This window comes from Eucyclogobius newberryi, unplaced genomic scaffold (genome assembly GCF_026437365.1).
Source record: "Eucyclogobius newberryi isolate DKJ021-1_F unplaced genomic scaffold, fEucNew1.0.hap1 SCAF_13, whole genome shotgun sequence".
NCBI lineage: Eukaryota > Metazoa > Chordata > Actinopteri > Gobiiformes > Gobiidae > Eucyclogobius > Eucyclogobius newberryi.
In genome coordinates, this window is record NW_027315757.1 from 17,627,388 (window position 1) to 17,648,753 (window position 21,366).

The following is a 21,366-nucleotide window of genomic DNA, read 5'->3' on the forward strand; positions in this document are numbered from 1 at the left end:
TCACACTGCATGACACGTTTGTCCTGAGGGCCCTTACTCCCCTCACACTGCACGACACGTTTGTCCTGAGGGCCCTTACTCCCCTCACACTGCACGACACGTTTGTCCTGAGGGCCCTTACTCTCCTCACACTGCACGACACGTTTGTCCTGAGGGCCCTTACTCTCCTCACACTGCACGACACGTTTGTCCTGAGGGCCCTTACTCCCCTCACACTGCACGACACGTTTGTCCTGAGGGCCCTTACTCCCCTCACACTGCACGACACGTTTGTCCTGAGGGCCCTTACTCCCCTCACACTGCACGACACGTTTGTCCTGAGGGCCCTTACTCTCCTCACACTGCACGACACGTTTGTCCTGAGGGCCCTTACTCCCCTCACACTGCACGACACGTTTGTCCTGAGGGCCCTTACTCTCCTCACACTGCACGACACGTTTGTCCTGAGGGCCCTTACTCTCCTCACACTGCACGACACGTTTGTCCTGAGGGCCCTTACTCTCCTCACACTGCATGACACGTTTGTCCTGAGGGCCCTTACTCTCCTCACACTGCATGACACGTTTGTCCTGAGGGCCCTTACTCTCCTCACACTGCACGACACGTTTGTCCTGAGGGCCCTTACTCTCCTCACACTGCACGACACGTTTGTCCTGAGGGCCCTTACTCTCCTCACACTGCACGACACGTTTGTCCTGAGGGCCCTTACTCTCCTCACACTGCATGACACGTTTGTCCTGAGGGCCCTTACTCTCCTCACACTGCATGACACGTTTGTCCTGAGGGCCCTTACTCTCCTCACACTGCACGACACGTTTGTCCTGAGGGCCCTTACTCTCCTCACACTGCACGACACGTTTGTCCTGAGGGCCCTTACTCTCCTCACACTGCACGACACGCTGCAGTGCTTTTTGTATAATTACAGTGCTTTTTGTATAATTAATTTGTATTTTCATATAAACCTTTCCTACAAATTCGAACCATTAAAAAAACAAAAAACTGTTGCACAAATCCGACATAAATCCCACTTCTAAAAGTCATTTCCCACATGTATTCTCTCTAACTTGAACTGACATCACTAAACTAACAGCAGTAGAGTGATGTTCCCCGTGAAGCCCCTGAGCAGCTCCTGAGCAGCTCCTGAGCAGCTCCTGAGCAGCTCCTGAGCAGCTCCTGAGCAGCTCCTGAGCAGCTCCTGAGCAGCTCCTGAGCAGATACTCACTGCAGGGATCCATTGCTGGCTTTGCGTCCCAGTTTGGCGAGGCGTCTCTTCGGGGAGCGGATCAACAAACCCACGGACAGGTTCAGGCTCTGCTTGTTCCCCACGGGACTGTTCCTCTCCTCTGAAATCATGCTCGCGCTCCTTCAATCCACCCAAACATAACACAACCACCTGAGAACTGCTGCTTGTGCTGCTGGAGCTGTCGTGATGGTCAGAAGCGCGCGTCCTCTCCGCCCGCGCGCGTAAAAGCCTGTGTTTGTGGACAAATGACGCACGGAAAACGAGACATTTTTGGCCCGAGTTTAATCCGTTCGGGACGTGACCGCGGATATGTTCAGATCACTGCTCCAGACGCGCTCCACCTTAAAGTTTCCCCAGAAGAAGCGGTCTCCGGTGCGTAATTGAGCCAAAATCACGCGGAGAAAGCCGCAAAACAGGTCCAAAACTTCTTCTTCTGATCCCGCGTGGACTTTCTGACCTTCTGACAGAGGAACGCGCCGCGTCCTGACGCGTGGATCCAACCGGAGTGAAGAAGAAGAAGAAGAATTAGAAGAAGAAGAAGAAGAAGAAGAAGAAGAAGAAGAAGAAGAACCTGCTGCAAAAGAGGAGACGCCAGCCGGAGGGGGCGGGGCGAAGGGCCGCGTCACGGGAGAAGAGGAGGGGCCTGATGATCTGAGGGAAGTCCTGCTCTGGTGGTCCTGAGGGTGAGAGGGTCGAGATGTATGTTGTGTGTTATGTATGTTGTGTATGTTGTGTGTTATGTATGTTGTGTGTTATGTATGTTGTGTATGTTGTGTGTTATGTATGTTGTGTGTTATGTATGTTGTGTGTTATGTATGTTGTGTGTTATGTATGTTATGTGTTATGTATGTTGTGTATGTTGTGTGTTATGTATGTTATGTGTTATGTATGTTGTGTATGTTGTGTGTTATGTATGTTATGTGTTATGTATGTTGTGTGTTATGTATGTTATGTGTTATGTATGTTGTGTATGTTGTGTGTTATGTATGTTATGTGTTATGTATGTTGTGTATGTTGTGTGTTATGTATGTTATGTGTTATGTATGTTGTGTGTTATGTGTGTTGTGTGTTATGTATGTTGTGTGTTATGTATGTTGTGTGGTATGTATGTTGTGTTATGTATGTTGTGTGTTATGTATGTTATGTGTTATGTATGTTATGTGTTATTTATGTTGTGTGTTTTGTATGTTGTGTATGTTGTGTGTTATGTATGTTATTTGTTATGTATGTTGTGTGTTATGTGTGTTGTGTGTTATGTATGTTGTGTGTTATGTATGTTGTGTGTTATGTGTTATGTATGGTGTGTATGTTATGTGTTATGTATGTTATGTGTTATGTATGTTATGTGTTATGTATGTTGTGTGTTATATATGTTGTGTGTTATGTATGTTGTGTATGTTGTGTGTTGTGTGCTATGTATGTTGTGTGTTATGTATGTTATGTGTTATGTATGTTGTGTATGTTATGTGTTATGTATGTTGTGTGTTATGTATGTTATGTGTTATGTATGTTGTGTATGTTGTGTGTTATGTATGTTATGTGTTATGTATGTTGTGTATGTTGTGTGTTATGTGTGTTATGTGTGTTGTGTATGTTGTGTATGTTATGTGTTATGCATGTTATGTATGTTGTGTGTTATGTATGTTATGTGTTATGTATGTTGTGTATGTTGTGTGTTATGTATGTTATGTGTTATGTATGTTATGTGTTATGTATGTTGTGTGTTATGTATGTTGTGTATGTTGTGTGTTATGTATGTTATGTGTTATGTATTATGTATGTTGTGTATGTTGTGTGTTATGTATGTTATGTGTTATGTATGTTGTGTGTTATGTGTGTTGTGTGTTATGTATGTTGTGTGTTATGTATGTTGTGTGGTATGTATGTTGTGTTATGTATGTTGTGTGTTATGTATGTTATGTGTTATGTATGGTATGTGTTATGTATGTTGTGTGTTATGTATGTTGTGTATGTTGTGTGTTATGTATGTTATTTGTTATGTATGTTGTGTATGTTGTGTGTTATGTATGTTATGTGTTATGTATGTTATGTGTTATGTATGTTGTGTGTTATATATGTTGTGTATGTTGTGTGTTGTGTGCTATGTATGTTGTGTGTTATGTATGTTATGTGTTATGTATGTTGTGTATGTTATGTGTTATGTATGTTGTGTGTTATGTATGTTATGTGTTATGTATGTTGTGTATGCTGTGTATGTTGTGTGTTATGTATGTTGTGTGTTATGTATGTTGTGTATGTTGTGTGTTATGTATGTTATGTGTTATGTATGTTGTGTATGTTGTGTGTTATGTATGTTGTGTATGTTGTGTGTTATGTATGTTATGTGTGTATGTTGTGTGTTATGTATGTTATGTGTTATGTATGTTGTGTATGTTGTGTGTTATGTATGTTGTGTATGTTGTGTGTTATGTATGTTATGTGTTATGTATGTTGTGTATGTTGTGTGTTATGTATGTTGTGTATGTTGTGTGTTATGTATGTTATGTGTTATGTATGTTGTGTATGCTGTGTGTTATGTATGTTATGTGTGTTGTGTATGTTGTGTATGTTATGTGTTATGCATGTTATGTATGTTGTGTGTTATGTATGTTATGTGTTATGTATGTTGTGTATGTTGTGTGTTATGTATGTTATGTGTTATGTATGTTGTGTATGTTGTGTGTTATGTATGTTGTGTATGTTGTGTGTTATGTATGTTGTGTGTTATGTATGTTGTGTATGTTGTGTGTTGTGTATGTTGTGTATGTTGTGTGTTGTGTATGTTGTGTGTTATGTATGTTATGTGTTATGTATGTTGTGTATGTTGTGTGTTGTGTATGTTGTGTGTTATGTATGTTGTGTGTTATGTATGTTGTGTGTTATGTATGTTGTGTATGTTGTGTGTTGTGTATGTTGTGTGTTGTGTATGTTATGTATGTTATGTGTTATGTATGTTGTGTATGTTGTGTGTGTTATGTATGTTATGTGTTATGTATGTTGTGTATGTTGTGTATGTTGTGTATGTTATGTATGTTATGTGTTATGTATGTTGTGTATGTTGTGTGTGTTGTGTATGTTGTGTGTTGTGTATGTTGTGTATGTTGTGTGTTATGTATGTTGTGTATGGTGTGTGTTATGTATGTTGTGTATGTTGTGTATGTTGTGTGTTGTGTATGTTGTGTGTTATGTATGTTATGTGTTATCTGTGTTGTGTATGTTGTGTGTAATGTATGTTATGTGTTATGTATGTTGTGTATGTTGTGTATGTTGTGTGTTATGTATGTTGTGTATGTTGTGTGTTATGTATGTTATGTGTTATGTATATTGTGTATGTTGTGTGTTATGTATGTTGTGTATGTTGTGTGTTATGTATGTTGTGTGTTATGTATGTTATGTGTTATGTATGTTGTGTATGTTGTGTGTTATGTATGTTATGTGTTATGTATGTTGTGTGTTATGTATGTTATGTGTTATGTATGTTGTGTATGTTGTGTGTTATGTATGTTATGTGTTATGTATGTTGTGTATGCTGTGTGTTATGTATGTTATGTGTTATGTATGTTGTGTGTTATGTGTGTTGTGTGTTATGTATGTTGTGTGTTATGTATGTTGTGTGGTATGTATGTTGTGTTATGTATGTTATGTGTTATGTATGCTATGTGTTATGTATGTTGTGTGTTATGTATGTTGTGTATGTTGTGTGTTATGTATGTTATTCGTTATGTATGTTGTGTATGTTGTGTGTTATGTGTGTTGTGTGTTATGTATGTTGTGTGTTATGTATGTTGTGTGTTATGTGTTATGTCTGTTGTGTATGTTATGTGTTATGTATGTTATGTGTTATGTATGTTATGTGTTATGTATGTTGTGTGTTATATATGTTGTGTGTTATGTATGTTGTGTATGTTGTGTGTTGTGTGCTATGTATGTTGTGTGTTATGTATGTTATGTGTTATGTATGTTGTGTATGTTATGTGTTATGTATGTTGTGTGTTATGTATGTTATGTGTTATGTATGTTGTGTATGCTGTGTATGTTGTGTGTTATGTATGTTGTGTGTTATGTATGTTGTGTATTATGTATGTTATGTGTTATGTATGTTGTGTATGTTGTGTGTTATGTATGTTGTGTATGTTGTGTGTTATGTATGTTATGTGTTATGTATGTTGTGTATGTTGTGTGTTATGTGTGTAATGTGTGTTGTGTATGTTGTGTATGTTATGTGTTATGCATGTTATGTATGTTGTGTGTTATGTATGTTATGTGTTATGTATGTTGTGTATGTTGTGTGTTATGTATGTTATGTGTTATGTATGTTGTGTATGTTGTGTGTTATGTATGTTGTGTATGTTGTGTGTTATGTATGTTATGTGTTATGTATGTTGTGTATGTTGTGTGTTATATGTGTTGTGTATGTTGTGTATGTTGTGTGTTATGCATGTTATGTATGTTGTGTGTTATGTATGTTGTGTATGTTGTGTGTTATGCATGTTATGTATGTTGTGTGTTATGTATGTTGTGTATGTTGTGTGTTATGTATGTTGTGTATGTTGTGTGTTATGTATGTTGTGTGTTATGTATGTTGTGTATGTTGTGTGTTATGTATGTTGTGTATGTTGTGTGTTATGTATGTTGTGTGTTATGTATGTTGTGTATGTTGTGTGTTATGCATGTTATGTATGTTGTGTGTTATGTATGTTGTATGTTTACAGGTGTGTAATATGACCATTGACACTATGTGGGTCATGCCAAACAATGTTTTTGTTGTGTAAAAATCGCACCATGGAAAATAAATAAATACATAAATAAAATAGATACATCCAATAAACAATGGACTTATTTTTTGCCATCATATCCTTTTTTTGCATACAGGTTATTTTCTTTCATGTTTGTATTGTTGGTGTTTTTTGTGCACAGAGTATAAGCCTATTTTCATATAGCCTATAAGAGATTTAAATTGTTTTTCTTACACATAACTCTTATCTCTATATCGCTTTCTTGACTTTATTCAGGTTGTTTTATCATTGTTCATTGTTTTATGTTGAATCACCAAAGCAACTTCCTGTGTTTGTGAATTCTGTTCATTGACAACGGCAATAAACCTTTTCTGATTGTGATAGTGATTGTGACAGTGACAGTGACAGTGACAGTGACAGTGACTGTGACTGTGACTGTGACTGTGACTGTGACTGTGACTGTGACTGTGACTGTGACTGTGACTGTGACTGTGACTGTGACTGTGACTGTGACAGTGACAGTGACAGTGACAGTGACAGTGACAGTGACAGTGACTGTGACTGTGACTGTGACTGTGACTGTGACTGTGACTGTGACTGTGACTGTGACTGTGACAGTGACAGTGACAGTGACAGTGACAGTGACAGTGACAGTGACAGTGACAGTGACAGTGACAGTGACTGTGACTGTGACTGTGACTGTGACTGTGACTGTGACAGTGACAGTGACAGTGACAGTGACAGTGACAGTGACTGTGACTGTGACTGTGACTGTGACTGTGACTGTGACTGTGACTGTGACTGTGACAGTGACAGTGACAGTGACAGTGACAGTGACAGTGACAGTGACAGTGACAGTGACAGTGACAGTGACTGTGACTGTGACTGTGACTGTGACTGTGACTGTGACAGTGACAGTGACAGTGACAGTGACAGTGACAGTGACTGTGACTGTGACTGTGACAGTGACAGTGACAGTGACAGTGACAGTGACAGTGACAGTGACAGTGACAGTGACAGTGACAGTGACTGTGACTGTGACAGTGACAGTGACAGTGACAGTGACAGTGACAGTGACAGTGACAGTGACAGTGACAGTGACTGTGACTGTGACTGTGACTGTGACTGTGACTGTGACTGTGACAGTGACAGTGACAGTGACAGTGACAGTGACAGTGACAGTGACTGTGACTGTGACTGTGACTGTGACAGTGACAGTGACAGTGACAGTGACAGTGACAGTGACAGTGACTGTGACTGTGACTGTGACTGTGACTGTGACTGTGACTGTGACAGTGACAGTGACAGTGACAGTGACAGTGACAGTGACAGTGACAGTGACAGTGACTGTGACTGTGACTGTGACTGTGACAGTGACAGTGACAGTGACAGTGACAGTGACAGTGACTGTGACTGTGACTGTGACTGTGACTGTGACTGTGACTGTGACTGTGACTGTGACTGTGACTGTGACAGTGACAGTGACAGTGACAGTGACAGTGACAGTGACAGTGACAGTGACAGTGACTGTGACTGTGACTGTGACTGTGACTGTGACTGTGACAGTGACAGTGACAGTGACTGTGATTGTGATTGGCACTGCTCGACAGGCTTGTGTGTTCATAAACCTCTGACCGCTCGTGTGGTCAGTGAAGTCAGGTCAACTCACTCATTAGAAAATCAGTTTGGCCAAATAATAATCAAAGTGTATTTGATGAGAATCTGTGGCTGCTGTGAGTTCTCTCTCACCACGACCAGCGCGTGACTGCACATGCACCGTGCATGTGTCAAGAGTGCCCCCTGCTGGCCCCGTTCAGACCTACAACAGACAGCAATAATGAACAGAGCACAGCAAAAATATATGTCATTTATTTATTCATTTTGAATTATTATTTATTTTATTTTATTTATTTTATTTATTTTATTTATTTTATTTATTTTATTTATTTTATTTATTTTATTTATTTATATTATTTATATTATTTATATTATTTTATTTATTTATATTATTTTATTATTTTATTTATTTTTAATTTATGTTTATTGTTATTATAATTTATTTATGTTTTGTTTTCTTCAAGAAGAAGAATTAAGGCTTTTTTATTTCATTTTTTCTCTTTGGATTGTTTCAACTTTAAATAAATAAATACATTCAGTACTTAGTTAATTTTAATAATTGTGAAAATATTTGGTGCAACATTAATGAGAGTAATAATAATAGTAAAAATATAAACTAAATGATGAAATAAATCTTATCGTATTAAATCGTAATTGTAATCGTAAATCGTATTAAAATAGACTTAAATACTAAATATATTCTTATAGAAGTGCAAACGCTTCATTTAGTCCAGGTCCAAACTCTGCTTTTCTCTGTTTTCGTGGCTCAGTCTGATTCTTCTGGGACAGACACTCATTTATTTCCTCTTCATGTTCTAATTATTGACCAATCACAGTCTTTGACTTTTCTTCAGGTTCTATTGGTGAAATCAACGCTCCTCCTCCTCATCCTCCTCCTCCTCTCTCTCTCTCCCTCCTCCCCTCCTCCACCGCCTCCTCCCCCCCTCCTCTCCTCCCTCTTTCTCTCCTCCTCCTCCTCTACCCTATTCTTCTCTCCTCTTATCTCCTCCTCTACCCTCCTCTTGTCTTCTCTCCTCCTCTACCCTCCTCTCCTCCTCTCCTCTTCTCTCCTCTCCTCTTCTCTTCTCTCCTCCTCTCCTCTTCTCTCCTCCTCTTCTCCTCTCCTCTTCTCTTCTCTCCTCTTCTCTTCTCTCCTCTTCTCTCCTCTCCTCTCCTCTTCTCTCCTCCTCTCCTCTTCTCTTCTCTCCTCTCCTCTTCTCTTCTCTCCTCCTCTTCTCCTCTTCTCTCCTCTCCTCTCCTCTCCTCTTCTCTCCTCTCCTCCTCTCCCCTTGCACCTCACCCCCCACCCACCCCGAGCCTTATTTTAGTACATCCGTGATCCTGTTTTTGTGAACCGTGATTTGGACACACATTTGGACCAAATATAGGAATTGGGCTGTCCAATTGTCTATTTTTTTATGTACATTAAAATTCCTCGAAACTATATAACATTTAGCCTCTTCTTCGCTGAACGCTCCAATCAGTGACATGTTGTGACGCACCATCATTAAACATAGAAAGCCATTGTGCAGCACTTTGGTATCAATTTGGTTCATGATCTATTATATTATGGTTTTGTTAAATGTATATATGAATAAAGTGGATTTATTGTATGCCGCCAAAACTAGCCCGAGCAGTCCATCCGTTTACAAAGTCATTTCAACGTCTAGAGTTAAAAGTTTTCAATTTTCTCGTGAAGAATTAAGGTACATTGCATCTTATTAATGCAAAATGTGATAAGTAATTGGCAATGAAACCACGAGACTAGAGTGTGTGATGTGAACTAACCAGATGCATAAGAATTACTGAAAAATATCTTGACTAAATTTAAATCCACCACAGACGGGTGTGAGAGCCGCCCAATAATTTCACAACAGGCACACTTGGTACAAACGTTTGATGAGCAGTGTTTTAGCATATTTTATTTATTTTAATCAGTTACACACATAAAGTAGCTTCACTTATCGATCTAGCTTCACAAGAATTCCAAGTTAAGTTAAGTCTCACTGTGACAAATATTGCAGTACCTTTTACATGACATTTGGGTGAAACAATAACAGCATTTTAAAATTTTTTAAAATGCAACATATTTCAAGTTTATGCGCAGTTACACACAGAATGCCAGTTTTGCCATGGTTAAAATGATAACATATTATTCTAGTTCCATTAGTGACATACATAATAATAATAATAATATCTGTGGAACATCTGTTCCTCTTCGCTTATCTGCCCCGGACCATCAGCTCCCCACTTCGCCTGGACTCACCCATCCCCCCAGCACACGGTCCCCCTGCCAACCACTGACTGTCACAGCAGCACAGGTGAGGAGTGAGCTGAAGAGGATTAAAGTGAGGAAGGCAGCAGGACCTGACGGCATCAGCCCCAGGCTCCTTAAGTCCTGCGCAGATGAACTGTGTGGAGTTATGGAGCATGTCTTCAACATGAGCCTGAAGCTGAGGGTGGTACCACAGGTCTGGAAGACCTCCTGTCTGGTACCTGTGCCCAAGACACTGCGCGCCAAAGACCTCAACAGCTTCAGGCCGGTGGCTCTCACGTCCCACCTGATGAAGACACTGGAGCGGCTGGTCCTGGACCACCTCCGCTCCACCGTGAGCTCAGCCATGGACCCGCTGCAGTTTGCATATCGGTCTGGCATCGGAGTGGAGGACGCCGTCATCTCCCTGCTGCACCGCTCTCTCTCTCACCTGGAGAAGCCTGGCAGCTCTGTGAGGATCCTGTTCTTTGATCTTTCCAGCGCCTTCAACACCATCAGCCGCTGCTCCTGAGGGACAAGCTGGAGACGGCTGGTGTGGAGTATGACCTGGCAGAGTGGATCCTGGACTACCTCACAGACTGACCCCAGTTTGTGAGAGCCCGGGATTGTGTCTGACACTCGGACCTGCAGTGTGGGGGCGCCCCAGGGCACTGTCCTCGCGCCCTTTCTCTTCACCCTTTACACTGCAGACTTCAGACATGACACAGACAGCTGTGTCCTGCAGAAGTTCTCTGACGACTCTGCCATCATCGGACTCATCACGGACGACGATGACGCGGAGTACAGAGGACTGGAGCAGGACTTTGTGGACTGGTGTCAGCGGAACCACCTCCTCATCAACGCGGGGAAGACCAAGGAGATGGTGGTGGACTTCCGCAGACACCACCCCACTGCCCCCTTACCAGTGAACATCCAGGGACGGGACATTGAGCGAGTGACTCATACAAGTACCTGGGTGTTCATCTGAACCACAAACTGGACTGGACTCATAACACAGACGCACTGTACAGGAAGAGCCAGAGTCGGCTCTACCTCCTGAGGAGACTCAGGTCTTTTGGAGTGACAGGGCCACTCCTGAAGACCTTCTATGACTCTGTGCTGGCATCAGCTCCTGTAGGTGTGGCCTGCTGGAGCAGCAGCATCACAGAGAGGGAGAGGAAGAAGCTGGACAAAGTCATCAAGAAGTCCAGCTCCGTCCTGGGCTGTGCTCTGGACTCGGTGCAGGAGGTGGGGGACAGGAGGGTCCTGGCTAAACTCACATCTATGCTGGACCATGAGTGTCGCCCCCTGCAGGTCACTCTGTCCGCTCTGGAGAGCAGCTTCAGTGAGAGACTGATCCACCCTCGCTGTGTGAAGGAAAGGTTTCGCAGGTCTTTCCTTCCTGCTGCTGTCAGACTTTATAACAAAAACTGTTAGTACTGAACACTCGCAATACTGACCTAACCTAATACTGAAGTGCAATTCTGTCATATGTGCAATTGCTGTGCAATTACTGTGAAATTCATGTGCAATCTATGTGCTGTCGTGACACATATTCATGTGTAATTACTGTCGTGATCACATGCAATGGTATTTATGTATTTATTTATTTGTCTATGGGAGTTTTTATTTATAGGAGATCTTCTACTGAAAGTGTTTTTCAGACTTCCTATAAGTGTTCTGTTCTTTTCTTCTGTATCTACCTCTGTATCTTCCTGCATTGCACCAATGAAATTTCCCCATGTGGGACAATAAAGGAATATCTTATCTTATAATAATAATAAAAATACCAGAGTAAATGTACTATATATTTGAGTTTTTTAATAATATAATCTAAATATCTATACATCTATAAATAAATCAAACAAACAAACTATATGTTCTTTTCAATATGCAAATCTGATGAAAAACATAATTTTAAATGGCACAAAGTGAATTGCACAGTTTGATTTATAGACAACAAACTTGGTCATTAAAGACAAAAACACTGTTCCCTTTTACAGATGGAATAAGATCATTTTACTTTTTTTCTTGCATCTAAATGTTTTAAGCTTCTGGACTAAAGTTTTACGTACTTAGACCATCACACTTTATTTATAGATAAAGACACAAACGATACCGTATTTTCCGGAGTATAAATTGCACCAGCCAAAAAATGCATAATAGAGAAGAAAAAAACATAAGTTGCACTGGAGTATGAAATGCAGTTGCAAGTGTGAAAATAACAAATAATATCACATATAAGTATAAATATAAGTATAAGCCGCCTGCCAAAACTATGAAAAAAGGTGCGACTCATAGTAAGGAAAATACGGTATGTTTATTTTGACTAGAAAGATCATAAGTTCATCACCAGTGAACATCCAGGGAAGGGACATTAAGAGAGTGACTCATCTGAACCACAAACTGGACTGGACTCATAACACAGACTCACTGTACAGGAAGAGCCAGAGTCGGCTCTACCTCCTGAGGAGACTCAGGTCTTTTGGAGTGACAGGGCCACTCCTGAAGACCTTCTATGACTCTGTGGTGGCATCAGCTCCTGTAGGTGTGGCCTGCTGGAGCAGCAGCATCACAGAGAGGGAGAGGAAGAAGCTGGACAGAGTCATCAAGAAGTCCAGCTTCGTCCTGGGCTGTGCTCTGGACTCGGTGCAGGAGGTGGGGGACAGGAGGGTCCTGGCTAAACTCACATCTATGCTGGACCATGAGTGTCGCCCCCTGCAGGACACTCTGTCCGCTCTGGAGAGCAGCTTCAGTGAGAGACTGATCCACCCTCGCTGTGGGAGGGAGACGTTTCGCAGGACTTTCCTTCTGCTGCTGTCAGACTTTATAACAAACACTGATAGTCCTGAACACAAGAGTGTGTTTTGAAACTTCCTATAATCTGTCCTTTCCTCCTGTTCTACTGTGTTGTAACAATGACATTTCCCCTCGTGTGGACATTAAAGGATTATCTTATCTTAAAAGGTATTGAGTGGACCACCACATTGTAGACTTTGTTTTCAGATATATTCCATTTTTTTAGTCTTTTCTTACAGATTTTAATTGATCAGAAATATAACTTTTTTCCATGTGCTTCAAACTTGTAGTTGCTGCTTCAAAAAAAAAGACAACTGAAGAATCTTAAAATTAGAAAAAGTCAATGAACCAAAAATAGGGGGTCATTGACTTTTTGCCGCTATATCGGACATTTCTGAAAGCTCTAGATGCTCTGTCAGCCGAACATGAGCAGTTTTTCGTTACATTACGCTCTAGTGAAAAACCTTTCTGGGCCACACTATTTCTTTGGCTGAAGTACCAATGAAGTGGCCGGGCGCGGAGTTTGGAGCTTCTTCCAACGTCTGTGGAAAGCGCTAGGGGGCGTGGCGAGAGACCCAAACGTGGAAGTGACTGAAGACTTTTCTTTTTTTCAGGTTATGTAGTTTCTTTATTTGCACCAAACGTTAAAATGAAGACGCAAATATAAATATTAATCTATTCTGTTTAGGGTTCCTAAAACCTACAACACAATCAATAAAACAGTGTTGCAAAGGGTGACTAAATAATCTGTGAATGAAAATGTACAGAATTAACACCCGCTATTCTGTGATAATGAAGAGTAAATGAAAATAAGGCAAATTGTAAATTGGGAAATACATTTAAGTGTTCTAATTGAATACATTCTACAAAAAGAAAGTTTAAAAAGTTACTTGACATTTGTTTTTTGTATACCATGTTTTAAAATTAATTTGAATCAATTTCAATGACAATTACAAAAGGCTAAAAGGTTTCCAATTTTCCATTTGAGATGTGAATACTTGTGTACATTACAGTTTTTCACAGTTGCTAACACCCAAAAAGCAAAAATTTGGCACAATTTGCACAACCTTCACTTCATGTACCAATCGCTCGCCCCAAGTTGGCACTTCACACTCCCTTATCTGCATTAGACTCTGACTTTCCTTCTTTACACTCTGATGTCTATTACAAATCACCTTCTGTCAAAACACTACACACAATGTTCAGTCGTTGAACACACTTCTCAAGTAAAATCCTGCCCACTGCTCCAGGCCATGGAGGAGGCCCCTGGAGGAGGCTTGTGGCGACGTCAGTGTGGAGGCCTGTCAGGGCTTCATGCGCCACTCAAGGCGATGTCGATGAGGCCCTCTGGCCTGACAGGAACCGGAGGCATGATGGCTCATTTTTTTTTTGTGAGGGGGGGACGGTTTACTGTACTGTACTGTACTGTACTGTTCAGTGTGTGCTAAAATGACGGTAAACTTTTTTTGGCTGACTACAAAAGTTTACAAAAGTAGGCCTACAGACATTTTACAAAAGGAGAAATGGCACATTTTCCACATTGTCATTCATATGGTGTGTTCTGTTTCTATAATTGTGTTTTCAGCTTTGCACCTAAGTGTGCTGTAAATGCTTGGTAGTGTGCAGACAAATGCTTAGTTGTGTGTACTCAATGAATGGTATGTGTGTGTCATTTGAAAAAATGGCTGTGTGTACCAAATGAAAACACTGGATCCATTTTGTGAACAGGTAAGAGATTTGATGGCAAAGAGTCATCTTGCAAAGGGAGTGTCAGTTTTAGCATTTTGTGTGTGAGGTTTTCAGATCTGTGTGTTCAGTTTGAAAAAAGCAGTTATTGTTTTGCGAAACGGGTGTTAATAATTGTGAAAAACTGTAACCTTGGCAACTTGTGTATGCCTTTGAGCAAGTGTTTTACTTCATATTTAGGGTTTAGTAGTAGTATGTGAATTACAATAATAGAAGAGGTAATGTATTGTAACGAGTGCGTGAAAAAGTCGCGAGAAACAGGTTTGCTCGTGTTAGGCTTTAATGTTTTACGACAACATTCTCTAGAACAGTCAGTAACAGGGGTTTTTCAACAACAACTCAACTTCCCCGTCCTACAACTGAGACCACCCTCACAAAACTTCCCGACAACCATTGCGGCAAAGTTAGAAAACATCATGAGCACAGCTTATAGGAAGGAATCACACCATTCCTTCAGACAGTTGTAGCAGTCCTGTTGCTGTTTGTTATTGGCTCCAGAGGCATCCTCCAACCAATCATAAAAAGGCTTTCTTTTTTTCTTTAGCGCTAGAAACTTGCCCAGGACAGCATATGCCGAGCCAAACCCTTTGTTCTCCAGTCTTCGACCCAGGACATCTCCAATGCCAGCAATAGCAGTCACAGTCTTGTCTGCCATGGGCTCTGCCACGAATCTCCTATGCTTTTGGGATGTGGACGACATGGCTCCGTTGAAGGCTGTCGGAATCACGCACTTGCCTTTATGGCTGTAAAATTCGGGTAGAAAATGATCCGCACAGTTTGAAGCTGGAAGTGACTGAAGACGTGAAACTGGAAGTGAGTTGGAGCCTCGTTTTCTTCTTCTTTGGTGTTTTATGGCTGTCGTGTTGTTTTGGTGTTTTATTGCGGTTGGTATCCAAGTGTTACATTACCGTCAGACTTTATTCCTTAGACTTTATTCCAGCTGGCCTTCTCCCACGCCTGTGACTGTATTCTTTAGGCTTTACCCTATAGATTCCATTCTTAAGTTCTTCTTCTACTACTTTGGTGTTTCAAAGCCCACGAGTTCAAAGCACAGGAGTTCCGAGCACACAAATTCCAGACTTTTTCTTCAGACTTTATTCTTTAGACTTTATTACCTCAGCCCCCACCCACCACCGAGCCTTATTTTAGCACATCCGCGACAGGAGCTCAGTTTTTGTGAACCATGATTTGGACACACATTTGGACCAAATGTAGGAATTTGGCATTTTTTTATTTACATTAAAATTCCTCGAAAGTATATGACATTTAGCCATGTAAATTTAGCCAAAAACCTGTCCCACCACTGTGAAAAATGAAGTCAATAGAGCGAAAACGCAAACATGTTATGTTGTTGTTGTGTAAATATCTTTATAATATAGAATAGAATAAAGTCTGAAGAATAAAGTTTGAAGAAAAAGTCTGAATTCGTGTGCTTTGAACTCGTGGGCTTTGAAAAAAAACAAAGTAGTAGAAGAAGAACTTAAGAATGGAGTCTGTAGGGTAATGTCAAAAGAATACAGTCTGGAATAAAATCTATGGAATGAAATCTGGTGGTAATGTAACCCTTGGATACCAACCACCCTAAAACAACAACAACAACAATTTGGATACCAACTGCCATAAAACACCAAAAAAGAAGAAGAAGAAGGAGAAAACGAGGCTCCAGCTCACTTCCGGTTTTACGTCTTCAGTCACTTCCAGCTTCAAACTGTGCGGATCATTTCTACCCGAATTTTATAGCCACGGTACATAAAGGCAAGTGCGTGATTCCGACAGCCTTCAACGGAGCCATGTCGTCCACATCCCAAAAGCATAGGAGATTCGTGGCAGAGCCCATGGCAGACAAGGGTGTGACTGCTATTGCTGGCATTGGAGATGTCCTGGGTGGAAGACTGAGGAACAAAGGCTTTGACAAGGCATATGCTGTCCTGGGCAAGTTTCTAGTGCTAAAGAAAAAAGAAAGCCTTTTTGTGATTGGTTGGAGGATGCCTGTGGAGCCAATGCCAAACAGCAAAGGGACTGCTACAACTGTCTAAAAGAATGGTGTGATTCCTTCCTATAAGCTGTGCTCATGATGTTTTCTAACTTTGCCGCAATGGTTGTCGGGAAGTTTTGTGAGGGTGGTCTCAGTTGTAGGACGGGGAAGTTGAGTTGTTGTTGAAAAACCCCTGTTACTGACTGTTCTAGAGAATGTTGTCGTAAAACATTAAAGCCTAACACGAGCAAACCTGTTTCTCGCAACTTTTTCACGCACTCGTTACAATACATTACCTCTTCTATTATTGTAATTCACATTAACAACTACTACACCCTAAATATGAAGTTATATACTTGCTCAAAGGCATTCACAAGTTGCCATGGTTAATATACACATCTCAAATGTAAAATTGGAAACTTTTTAGCCTTTTGTAATTGTCATTGAAATGTATTCAACTGCTGCATGTTTGAATGGAAAAAACTAAGGCTTTGTTTGTTCACAATTCACTAGGAATTTTAAAACATGGTATACAACAAGCAAAAGTCAAAATTAAAGAAACTTTTTAAACTTTCTTTATGTAGAATGTATTCAATTAGAACACACAAAGTCTTCAGTCACTTCCGCGTTTGCGTCTCTCGCCACGCCCCCTCGCGCTGTCCACAGATGTCGAAAGAAGCTGCGAACTCCGCTGACTTTATGTATGTGTGGCTCATGGATCTATTATATTATATGGATAGGGTATGGCTCGCCGCAGCATGTCGTTACAACCCCCAGTGGCCACTCCATTGGTACTGCAGCCAAAGAAATCCGGTGGCCCAGAAACCTTTTTTTCACTAGAGCGCAATGAAACAAAAAACTGCTCGTGTTCGGCTGAAAGAGCACCTAGAGCTTTCAAAAATGTCAGATATGGCGGCGGTTCATTGACTTTTTCTAATTTTAAGATTCTTCTTGCATTTTAAGCTGTAAGCTTCGGCTACGCTCTAGCGCTGCTCTAGCCCAGCTCGTGCGCTGATTGGTCAGAGCGGTGACCGTCTAGACCAATCAGCGTGTGTAGGTGATGTGAACTGGCCGAGATGCCATGAGTGAGCTACAGGCGTAAAATGAAAGTTACGGATATAACTACGGTTCTATGAATCCCGGATGATCGCCAAAGGCGGTGCCTTAAGCACTGAATGATCATCTTTTGCGCATGTGCAGGTCGATTAACTAATGACAACAAAGTCACCTGTGACCCCCACGTGAAGCTATATAGTCAAGTGACACCGAGAGCCCTGTCACTTTTCTTCTCGCAAGCAACGCAGATTCCGAGGGACTCATCGCTCTGGCTGTCATCCAGGATTCATAGAACCGTAGTTACATCTGTAACTTTCATTCTATTTCATCCCTTCTGAGCGCCAGAGGCGGTGTCTTAAGCACTGGATGACAAATATCAACAATGTCCCGAGGGATCCCATAGGACAATACAAAATGTGAGATAAAACACGCCTACCTTACGACGAGGAAGAGTGCAGTCTCAGAATCCCCTCTAGTGGATTGGGGACTGCCACATTGATTCTATAGAATCGAGCAAATGTAGATGGTGAAGTCCAGGAGGCCGCTGCGCAAATTGCATCCAGGGGTACTCTGCTCATGGCTGCCCAGGAGGTGGACAGGCTTCTGGTTAAGTGGCATTTCACACCATCTGGAGGCTGGCGCTTCTGAGAAACATAAGCCTGCTCAATGGCCTCGACCACCCATCGGACAAGGTGCTGTTTAGAAAGCGCTTGACCTTTTCTTGGGCCGTCATATCACACAAAGAGGCAATCTGACTTCCGAACAGTTGTTGTGGCTTGTATGTACACCTCCAAGGCCCGGACTGGGCAGAATGTGTTACCAGGGGCCCCAGTGTCAAACCGTGCAAGTTGGAGGGGCTGAGTGCTATTTGAAGAAAACACCTTAGGAAGGGTAGAGGCATCTGTCCAAAGAGTGACCCGAGAGTCCTCACCATTCCGCCTGCAGCAGGACTCACAAACAGACAAGGCCTGTAGTTCACTGACCCGCTTACTTGAAGCCATACCCAGGAGAAAGGCGGTCTTAAATGAAATCCATTTAAGATCTGCCTGATCCAACAGTTCAAATGGAAGGGTTTGTAGTGGGTCCAACACCAGGGACAAATCCAAATCCCAAGACGGGGCCACATGGCGTCTAGGAGGGTGAAGCCGCCGCGCCCCCTTCCAGAAAAGTTAAATGTTCCTGTCACTTCCCACTGAGGCACCATCAACAGGGTCATGCCAGCAAGATATTGCAGCCACATGGAGACCGTCCCAGTTTGGTGGAAACCTGGCAGTGTACTGTGTCCAGACCCTACCTCTGGCACCAACCATTAAAAAGATTCCATCGATTTGCGTACAACCGGCGTGTAGATGGAGCCCGTGCACTGGAGATTGTGTGTTCTATCGCCTCACCATACTCTGAGAAGGCCCCGGAGCGGCCACACCCAGAGCTGAAGACGTCCTGGATCAGTGTGCAGAATCCTCCCTCCCAGTTGGGAGAGGAGATCCCTCCTGTGGGGAAAGGATTTCGTAGGGCCTCAGCAGAGGCTGTGCAGCAGCGGAAACCAAACCCTGGCCGGCCAAAACGGAGCCACCAGGAGAAGGCTGTGTCCCCCTTGATGAGCCCTCAATAGGGTCGGGAAAATCATCGTCCATCAGGGAAAACCATAGGGGACAGTGAGTTGCCTCTCTGGACGCAAAGAGGTCTACCTCTGCCCTGCCGAATATTCCCCAAATGTTGTCTATCACTTCTGGGTGAAGTCTCCACTCCCCAGGCAGTGGACACTGACGGGATAGAAAATCCACCTCCACATTCCGTGGGCCGGGAATGTAGGACGCTCTCAAACTGAGAAAGGGGGGAGCAGCCCACACAAGGAGTTGTCAAGTCAAGATAAGAGAAGAGAAGAGAAGATAAGATAATCCTTTATTGTCCACACATGGGGAAATTTCGGTGTTACAACACAGTAGATACAGGAGGAAAGGACAGAACTTATAGGAAGTTTAAAAAAAACACTCTTAATAGAAGAACTCTTATCAACAAAACAAAAAACTCTTATTGGAGGAAAAAAATAAAATAAAAAGACAAAAATAAAATAATACTAAAATAAAGTAAATAATGATAACATACAGTAAAGTAAAAATAGCTAGCATAAGACTTAATAATATTAATACTAATGGTAAGTAAACACTCTTATTTACATCAGTTGTATGCACATGAATATGACGGTATTGAACATGATTAAGTCAGTCAAGTATTGCACGTGTTCAGGGCAAGCAGTGTTTATTATACAGTCTGACAGCAGCAGGAAGGAAAGACCTGCAGAACCTCTTCTTCACCCAACGAGGATGGAAGTCCATCAGTCTCACCGACCTGGTGCCCCCCAAGTGGTTGATGTAATGAACCACCGTGGTGTTGTCGGAGCGAACCATGACATGTCTTCCGTGCAGAACTGGAAGGAAGTAGTCCAACGCCAGACGCAGTGCTATCAGCTCTAGCACATTTATGTGCTCTCTGCTGACTGGTGGGGACCACGTTCCTTGTGCCATGCGCCTTTGCCATGTCGCACCCCATACTGTGAGAGATGCATCGGTGTGCGCCATCTCCCTCCGAGACGGAAGGGAGTCTAAAGGAACACCCTGCTCTATCCAGGACCTGTCTCGCCACTGAGACAGGGACTCGAGACACTGGGGTGAGACATGCACTCGCCGGCGTCTGTGAACGGCCCGTGCAGGATTTAAGTGCAAGGCTGTTGAGCCAGATTTGCATCTGGCTTGCGTTGTAAATTGGGAAATACATTTAAGGGTTCTAATTGAGTGTGTGCTTATGTCATAAAGCAGACACTATATGTTCTTGTATTTTTGCAGGATTTTCCTGATTTTTGACGCGTTTCAACTCCTTAACTTTCACTAATTTCAACAAGTTATACCTCTTTACGATCGCTTTCACCGTCTTAGGGGGGCTATTGCTTTTGACATTTGTACAAATTGTACTTTTGGCAGTATTTACAAAAGTATCAGTATTTTTTCCCATTCACAAAAAAAAAAAATTAGGGAGGATTTTTATTAATTTTCAATGTCTCTAGATGCAAAAAGTGTTGTTTTGAGGTCAATCGGACAAAAAACCTAGGACAAGTACGATTTTGAAAAAAGAAAGTCAAACGTGGCAATGCCACTTCGATTCGACATGGCTGACTTCCTGTTTATCATAGAGTGATGCTGCCAGGTGTGTTTTACTCGTCAAAGATCAGAGGTCAAAGGTAGCTCTATCACTGTCCTAAGTTTCATGTGCCTAGGCCAAAAATTAAGAGTTTCATGTTTTTTCTTTTTTGAACTGTTGCGACGGGCAAGCTCCATTTTATTTGAGTTTGGGCCGAGCCGATCGCGTCTATGTCCCATGTGTGACATTCTTCAATGTTCAGGGGGTCAAAAATGCCCAATGTCTTTACTACACACATGTAGTACTTTTATGCAAGAATGCAGACACTCGCAATGGCTTCAGCCATTGCACATTATCTAGTTGAATACATTCTACAAAAAGAAAGTTCAAAAAGTTACTTTAATTTTGACATTTGTTTTAAAATTCCAAGTGAAATGTGAACAAACAAAGCCTTATTTTTTTCCATTCAAACATGCAGAAGTTGAATACATTTCAATGACACTTACAAAAGGCTAAAAAGTTTCAAATTCTACATTTGAGATGTGAATACTTATATATATATATATATATATATATGGTGTATTTAGGGTGTAGTAGTAGCTAATGTGAATTAAAATAATAGAAGAGGTAATGTATTGTAACGAGCGGTGTGTGAAAAAGTCACGAGAAACAAGTTTGCTCATTTTAGGCTTTAATGTTTTATGACAACATTCTCTAGAACAGTCAGTAACAGGGGTTTTTCAACAACAACTCAACTTCCCCGTCCTACAACTGAGACCACCCTCACAAAACTTCCCGACAACCA

The 21,366-nt window shown here is 41.7% G+C and overlaps 1 protein-coding gene and 2 pseudogenes across 1 annotated transcript in view; 1 reads left to right on the plus strand and 2 right to left on the minus strand.

Moving 5' to 3' along the window:
* radil2a (Ras association and DIL domains 2a) overlaps positions 1-1,411 on the minus strand; it is a 79,268-nt gene extending 77,857 nt beyond the window's left edge. The window contains exon 1 of the mRNA XM_072442779.1: positions 1,223-1,411. Within this exon, the coding sequence (XP_072298880.1) occupies positions 1,223-1,353 (131 nt within the window). The 5' untranslated portion in view covers positions 1,354-1,411. The remainder of the gene's footprint in view (positions 1-1,222) is intronic.
* A 13,390-nt stretch (positions 1,412-14,801) lies between these two features.
* Positions 14,802-15,108, minus strand: LOC140358115 (barrier-to-autointegration factor pseudogene; annotated as a pseudogene).
* Positions 15,109-16,185: 1,077 nt separating this feature from the next.
* Positions 16,186-16,478, plus strand: LOC140358114 (barrier-to-autointegration factor B-like; annotated as a pseudogene).
* The last annotated feature ends 4,888 nt before the right edge of the window (positions 16,479-21,366 follow it).